This window comes from Eurypyga helias, unplaced genomic scaffold, assembly GCF_000690775.1.
Source record: "Eurypyga helias isolate BGI_N326 unplaced genomic scaffold, ASM69077v1 scaffold5036, whole genome shotgun sequence".
Lineage (NCBI taxonomy): Eukaryota > Metazoa > Chordata > Aves > Eurypygiformes > Eurypygidae > Eurypyga > Eurypyga helias.
Window position 1 is genome coordinate 1 of NW_010257088.1, and position 8,107 is coordinate 8,107.

General features: G+C 44.0%; 1 protein-coding gene across 1 annotated transcript; it reads left to right on the forward strand.

Annotated features, from left to right (window-relative positions):
• Nucleotides 1-154: 154 nt before the first annotated feature.
• Nucleotides 155-7,880, forward strand: SAAL1 (serum amyloid A-like 1; the record flags this gene model as incomplete). The annotated part of the gene is made up of 9 exons (XM_010153872.1): nucleotides 155-265; nucleotides 1,590-1,673; nucleotides 4,016-4,095; nucleotides 4,471-4,530; nucleotides 4,784-4,899; nucleotides 5,988-6,171; nucleotides 6,441-6,523; nucleotides 6,665-6,853; nucleotides 7,646-7,880. Coding segments are annotated over exons 1-9 (1,076 nt in total), but the record flags the coding sequence as incomplete, so codon positions are not given.
• Nucleotides 7,881-8,107: the final 227 nt, after the last annotated feature.

Sequence of the window (8,107 nt, forward strand, 5' to 3'; positions counted from 1 at the left end):
CCTGGGGCGGACGCGCCGGTTTCCTCGTCGCGTGGGGTTTTAACCGCGGCTGAAGCGATGGGTCGTGTCCGCGTTTCACGGCGTCTCTCGGTCGTGGCTCAGGCGCTGCCCTACCCCCGTGTGCCCCATCCTCCGCCCCCTTTTCTGTCAGGTCATCAGCCCCGAGAAGACGGAGCCCACCGCGAGCCCCGAGGGAAGCCAGACGGAGCTGGATGACGAGATGGAGAACGACATTTGCAAAGTGTGGGATATGTCCATGGACGAGGTAGGAGCACCGTGCGCGAGTCAGACGTCCGGGGTGTTTCACAGCCACGCGCGGCTCCTGCCCCTTGTGCTCGGCCAGCGTCCTTCCCGAGCGGGAGAAGGCACGGAGTGCCGCGGGCTTGGCCAGCCTTCTCATTTGGGTGGTGCTGGGGATTCCCCGCTGTGGTCAGGGTGTGCTGCGGGTCACTGGGCAGGGCAGGTGCGGTGAGCTGGTATCCAGCAGGCTCATGCTGACGGCATCTCAGGATGAGCACGTTGGTGGTGTGCAGTGAGCCCAGCACCGCTTTGCAGGAGCAGGCCTTCCGCTGCGGCTTAGCCGTGACACCCCGTGCTGCTGTACCGGCATGTGAAGCGGAGCTGCGCGTGCAGGTAGAAGAATCAAGGTGGTCTGCCCGGCCTTCCCTCCGGGTGTTCAATGGATTGCGCGGTGCTGTTGCTGAGGGTCAGCTGGCATCAGCGGGGCTGTGCTCACATCTGCTGGTTTGCTGTTACGTGCAGGAGTTGAACCGAGGCTTGGAGTTAGGAGGAGACAGCAGCTTAGCTGTAGCTGAGATTAACTCAGGTGCACAGCCTGTATCTTCAGCACTTTGATTATGGAGGTAATACTGATGCCATCTCTAAATAGGTATATTTTCTCTAGCAATTGTAATGCCTCCTGCTGGTAAGCATAGTTTTCTCTGATAGATAAACAACCTCCTAAAGTTTAGCTACAGTCTTGCAAGGGCAGTGTAACATAACTTTTTGATATTTTTGTCAATGTTCTCAAATGCTGGAACGAATTCTCAAGTAACAGTTGTATTTTTCTTTAATTATGATTATTTTATTCCCTGTCTCTTTGAGATACTTTAAATAAACATGGAAGTTGTGTACTTTACTCCCAAATAGAGAACTAATTTTGTGTTTTAATGTCATAAAATAAGGAGGAGATTTTCTCTGTTGTATGGTCTGATCAAGTGCTAATGGTAATCCCTTCCCTTGATTCTTTTTTGTACGTCTGGGTGATGTCACTGTCTGAAACCATGGTATTGGCTGAATTCTGACTTAGCATCTCTGACCCGCTGTTGAGACAGAGAGCAGATGAAACTAAGTATGACTCTTTGGCTCATTGTATAGCAAATCACTGGTACCCTCAACCACCATAGGGGCTTGCTGATCTTCCCTCGTTGAAAAGCAAGGCTTATTGATATTAACTGTTGGGAAATAACTGATCTCTTGTAGTGAGTTGGACATCTCTTTCATCCAGTCCTTGTGCTGTGAGAAAGGGTTTGATTTTGTGTTTGGGAACTGTAGAAGTCTATTTACTTCTCCATTCACTTTCTCCACAGGATGTCGCTTTATTTCTTCAGGAGTTCAATGCCCCTGATATATTCATGGGAATTTTTGCCAAGTCAAAATGCCCTCGCCTTACTGTAAGTATGGGCTGTCAGAAAGCTGCCCCATGTTAATAGCAATAGTAGATGGCTCTGTACATGCGTTTGCATGTTTGAGTACGTTAGGGGAACGAGGAGAAAACACAAAATCAAATTTTAAAATGCTTTTTTGCAGTGCTTTTACTGTGGTCTAATCAGTAAGTATTTCAGTGGTGCTGAAGCTGAAATGTCATTACTGATGAAGGACTAAGTTTGTCAAACCTAGTTAGAAGGCTTGTTATCAGAACCAGTAAAGACTGGCTTGTTTCTTTTCATGACTTCTTTCATGATTCCTGAACAGAAATGGTCATGGATTTGTGTAGTCAGACCTACAAAAATGTGATGGGTTGACCCTGGCTGGAGGCCAGATGCCCACCAACTGCTCTATCACTCCCCTCCGCAGCTGGACAGGGTGGGAAAATACATGATGAAAGGCTCACAAGTTGAGGTGAGGACAGGGAGCTCATTCAGCAATTACTGTCACGGGCAAAACAGACTCTACTTAGGGAAATTAATCGAATATATGAGCAATGAAATCAAAATAGGATAATGACAAATAAACCCAAATCTTAAAACCTCTTCCCCCCACCCCTCCCTTCTTTGCAGGCTCAGCTTCACTCCTCATTTCTCTGCTTCCTCCCTGCAAGTGGCTCATGCAGACGGGGAATAGGGGTTGTGATCAGTTCATCACACATTGTCTCTGCTGCTCCTTCCTTCTCACTCTCTTCCCTTGCTCCAGCGTGGGGTCCCTCCCGTGGGAGACAGTCCTCTGTAAGCTTCTCTGACATGTGTCCTTCCCACGGGGTGTAGTTCTTCACGAACTGCTCCAGTGTGGGTCCCTCCCATGGGGTGCAGTCCTTCCGGAGCAGCCTGCTCCAGCATGGGCTTCCCATGGATTCGCAGGCTCCTTCGGGTGCAGCTTCCTGCTCTGACATGGGGCCCTCCCCGGGCTGCAGGGGGGTCTCTGCTCCCCCGTGACCCTCCATGGCTGCAGGGCACAGTGCCCTCTCACCATGGGCTGCAGGGAATCTCTGCTCCGGGCACCTCCTACCTCCTTCTGCACTGACCTGGGTGTCTGCCTGGCTGTCTCATATATTCTCACACCTCTCTCTGGCTGCTCTTGCACGCAGTTTTTTCCCCCTTCTTAAATACGTTCTCCCAGAGGCGCTACCACTGTCACTGCCTGGCTTGGCCCTGGCCAGTGCTGGGTCTGTCTTGGAGACAGCTGGCATTGGCTGTATCAGACATGGGGGGAAACTTCTGGCATCTTCTCAGAGAAGCCACCCCTGCAGCTCCCTACTACCAAAACCTTGCCATGCAAACCCAATACAAAAAGTAATCTTGGTGGTTAGGAACTGGTAGACACCAGTACTTTATTTTTTTCCTTTTCTTTTTGATCTCACTGCTTTGCAGCTTGTATTGCACAGTGAGCTGTAGGATTCAACATAAGGTTTTCAAAGGTATTCAGTGTTGGCGTAACTCCCCTTTCCCTGAAGTTACCAGGCACTTTACTTCAGATGAGTAGAGACACATCTGGGCTTTGGAAGTTCAGTACTTTGTCTGTTGAAAGTACAGCCAAAATTTGGAAGTGAGTGCAAATTGGAACATCTGTTTTCTTGAAATAGTGTCTGCTAGAGTGTCTGCTGTAATTTAGAAGAGGGAAATAGCATGTTAATAATTAAGAAGATAACCTTGAGTGGCGAGAGTTGATTTCCAACTTTGAATTGCTGAAAATGAACAATTCCCAGGACGTTCTGTGTTAGCACCAGCCACCCACAGGTTATTTCAGAGCTCTCACCGTCCTCTTGGTAGAAGCGTGTGTCCTTTATGGGATTGCCTGGGCGTAAATATCCTCATGGGATGCACTGCTTTTTTTTTTTCTGTTTGGGTTTTTTAAGTTCCCCAGAATCAGAAAATGGGCTTTGCTGGAAGCCTGTATTAAGACACCTTTTGGGAGAAAGTGATTGTCTGTGAGGGTTGCACTTCCATGGTGATATTTTTGTTCTAGGACTCTGTTGCTTTACTAATAGGCATGCCAGATTAGCTTCACGACAGTACACATAGAATATGCAAGCAAAGTTGATTTTGAGATCTATTTGCTTTTATGGAACACCTTAACACCTAAAATATCTCAATAGTACCTGTCATGAGTGTATTTTAGGCTAATCTAATAGCATCCTGTAGAAAAATGTGCATCTGTCTTGAAATTGGTGGGTCATAAGAACTGGGAAATCAAATTGGATAACATCTCTGAACCATTCTTACTTTTGTCTTATGGCTGTGGAAATAAAATCGTGAGCTACACTGCAGTTGCCTCATTATACTGTGTTTTGACTTTTCAGGAAATCTGTGTGGGAATATTAGGAAATATGGCCTGTTTCCAAGACATATGCATGTCCATTAGTAAAGATGAGAATCTTGGGTAAGTGTGTATGTGCTTCACACGTGCATGAGTACTCCTTTTCTGCGCTCAGCATCATGAAATACATGATGCAGTGGGAACTAAGTTTGCCTCCTTTTCATTCCCACCTTTTTGGCTGACCATATTTGTGTGGTAAGTGTTCACTGAAGGAAAAAAAAAAGATGCAGACCACTGTTTGTTTGTTTTTAATCACCATTCAAGTTCTTGAATCTTTAATTTCTAAGTCTCTGGTAATCTTGAAACACTGGAAATGCATACACAGTCAAGAAAAGCTGGTTTTGATCCAGCTGCAGCTCTGAAATTAACCTTTTTATTACTTTTTTTTTAACAAAGATACATTTTAATTAACTTTTTTCTTGCATTTACTCCTTAAAGCCAAGTGTTATTGCAACGTTTGTGTGATTCAGACTCCCCAACTCTTCTGGAAACAAGCAGGTAGGACATCTTGGAAGTCAATGCATCATTAGTGTAGTTCTGCTGTGCTCTGAGGCCTGGGAAGAAAAGTGATAAGGGGACTTGATATTTTATTATCCTCTCATCCTATCCTTTTATCATTTCCCCATTGTCCTGGAATCGATTAGCTGTGAGCTGGATTCCTGTTCCTGTCACATCATTCTCATCATTTTGGATTTAGACTTGTACAGCTAAAATTGGCTTCTAGTTTGTGAAATGGGCAATTCTTGTCTAGGTTGTTGTTAACTTGCCTCTCCCAGCCTGAGGTGGCCAACGTCTGGGTTGAGAGAATCCGAGAAAACCCTTCTGTGTATGACTGTGTGTGCTTTATCATGTCCAGCTCTACAAATGGTAAGTTGCCAGAACAAGCTGGGAGTTAGTGGGTGTTTGCAGGCAAAAAGTAAGAACCAAAGTATGCAATATAAAGAAAGATATTGTGAATTGGGAGTACAGAATTTCTTTAAAATAAACTTCATGAATTTAAAGGAGACCAAAATAGACTTTTCCTGCTTTTGCAGGTTTATACTTGTGTCTAAAACCATCCAGAAAAGCACCCACAGGGGACCAAGAAAGCTCTGTGAGGGAATCAAAATAAGTCCTTCTGTTATAGAAGGAATTGTTATTTGGCACAGTAAAGGAAAGGACATAGTCCCCTCATTCAGGGATATACATGTCACGTGATTCTTTAAACAAAACCTCACTGAAGGTCGTTTTTCACATCAGACAGGTTTTTTCCATTTTTAAAACTACCATACTTGTGTAATGTGAACGGGAGAAGGGATTCGGTCACTCTGAATGGCAGCTGAATACTGCACGGGCTTTCGGTATGCCGCCAGCAGTACACAAATCTCGTAGCACTAATGTAGCAAAAACCAGACTAAGTACCAAATAGTGGAAGTATTTTGAACAGCATTTATATTTCACATCCAACTCATTTGTAAGAGCAGTTATCATTTGTCTAGGAATCCTGATAACTGAGCTTTTTCTATTTGCTTGGGGTTTTTTTAATGACAGTGCTCAGAAGTTCTGTCTGTCAATTGAAATCACAGATCTAATTAAGTAAAATGCAGATTGGCAGGTGTGAGGTTAGCAGAAACCTGCATATTTAGGGACGAATCTTGGCAAGTTTTACCTCAGAAGCAGAAGTTAGGACTTTCCAGGAGCGTGAAGTCTGTTTGTAGAATGAAGTTCCCGCTTCATTAATGGCGTGATAAGGTAGAAGGTGTCAGTGGCCTTTCCAGCGATGCCTGTTTATCGAGCTCTTCCCCTGCTGTGTGCCAAAAAAGGAATTAAACATAGCAACCCTTAGTGGGTTGTGAACAAAACTAATATATGTCAGCACTGGATTTAGTCTGAATACTTTTATGTGTTAGCATTTTGTGAGCTAATTTTTGCTTGGTTTTAGTGTTGTTGAAATGTATACATTCTCTCTTGTGCAGTTGAATTGCTGGTGAAAGTGGGTGAAGTGGTGGACAAACTCTTTGATCTAGATGAAGAGCTGATGTTAAACTGGATTAAAAATGGCACTTGTCGGTCTGTAGGACCGTCCGTAGATGATTCCCCAGAAGAACTTCCAGATTTTAAGATTGTGCCTTGTATACTTGAAGCAGCCAAACAAGTCCGGTACGTGAGGTTTCTTTTTGGTTTCGTGGCTGGGGAGACTCCTTATAACCTTGTCGAGGCCTGTGTCTGAACATCTCGATGTCAGCGGGGGCTGCGTAGTTTGACAGATCACTAGAGTGCGTGTTCCTGTGCTTATCATTTCAGATGAGCTTACTGTTCCGTTAGCAGCGAAGAGAATGGCAGTGATTGCTGAGTCTCGTCTGTGTGTCCAAAACACACGCAATATAAACTCAGATCTTTTGTCTTTGTTTTTTGTTTGCTCTGTGTAGGTCAGATAATCCGGAAGGACTTGATGTTTATATGCATATTTTGCAGCTCCTGACCACAGTGGATGAGGGTATTCAGGCTATTGGTAAGACACTTGAATTGCTACATGTGATGGGACCAAGAATGGCCAGTAACTTCTAGATCATCAGATATTTCATGGGGAGAAAAATAATTCATCTCCCTAGATTAAATTTGTTGTGTTGGTGGGTTCTCTTTCTTTCTTAAGTGCAGGCTCCTGATGGAGGAAAAGAGACCTGGAGTTTGCTTTACGACCTCGTTTGCCATGAACTTTGCCAGCCAGATGATCCACCGATCATGGTGCAGGAGCAGAAGACTGTTCTGGCCTCTATTTTGTCCGTGCTCTCTGCTATGTTTGCCTCGCAGACAGAACAAGAATACACCAAGATGAGGAAAAGCAAGTCAAGCTTTTTTCTTTTTTCTTTTTTTTTTTTTTTGGGTTATTTTCGCAATTGACTTTATGTGGTGGCTAATTTATTACGGTTTGCTAGAGATCAGAACACAGAATGCAGTTATGTGTTTGAATACAGTAGGACTCTTTACTGGTGGCTCTAAAAGTCACAGCTCAAAGTTGAGTTGCTGGATATCTGCGAAGAGTTACAGGAATAAAATCTACAGATTCTGTTCAGTCTTCTCCATTGGGTAAACTGATGAAAATTTGCAGAATTCATCTTGGCTAAAATATGACATCTTAATAGTAATCTTTTCATTTTTTTCTTAGTAGAGGGAGATTCTGCACTTACTTAAACCCATCTTTATCACCTGTTACTTTCCAATCCATTGGCAAGTCTAGAATTAAAAGCCTAACTTGGGAATGGGAGTCGGGGTCATCGGCAGCAGAAAGACGTGGTGTGGTTTGGTTTATCGGACAGGAATATCTGGATGCAAATTAAACATACGAGCCTCTCTGAGTGGCTACCAGAGACATTTTTCTTCTCATATTCCTTACCACTGGCATATACTTTTTATAGGTTCAGGTTAGCTTGCAGAAAAAATGTTTGGGGTTTTCTACTACATTTCTAGGCGCTGCTTTAAACAGTCTTTGAGTGACAAAACGCAGCACTGTCAGAATATACATTCCTATAGCTATTGTATAAAATCTTAGGGTGTGTTTCAGAATCCCGATGACTTGAAAGGATGTGGAGAAAATTCAGTGTTACACTTCCATTTTCTTGTTACTTTTTCTTAGATATGCCTCTGATTGGGAGCTTGATTCGTATCTTACAATACATGGAGGGCTGTGGGAAGAGATCTGTTGATAACTCAAACGAGTCTGAACAAGACGAGACGGGAAGGGCTGATATAAATGAGGAAGATTTCCATTTAAAAATTTTGAAGGATATTTGTTGTGAATTACTTTCCAATATGCTTCAAGAACTGACCAAGGTAAGAATAAACAAAATTCTGAGAGGGATTTCTGCATTGTAGGTAAGAAAATAGATGTTACTATTAATGTGGGTGTTTTTCTGTGCAACTGAGGTTGCATAGTGGAAATTCGTTAGAGAATCAATCAGGTGGTGAGCGTTAGATGGCAGCAGGGACACAGGTTTTCTGAGGTGGTGCGGTCGACATGCTGGAGGGAAGGGATGCCATCCAGAAGGACCTGGACAGGCTGTAGAGGTCGATCTGTGCCAACCTTATGGAGTTCAAC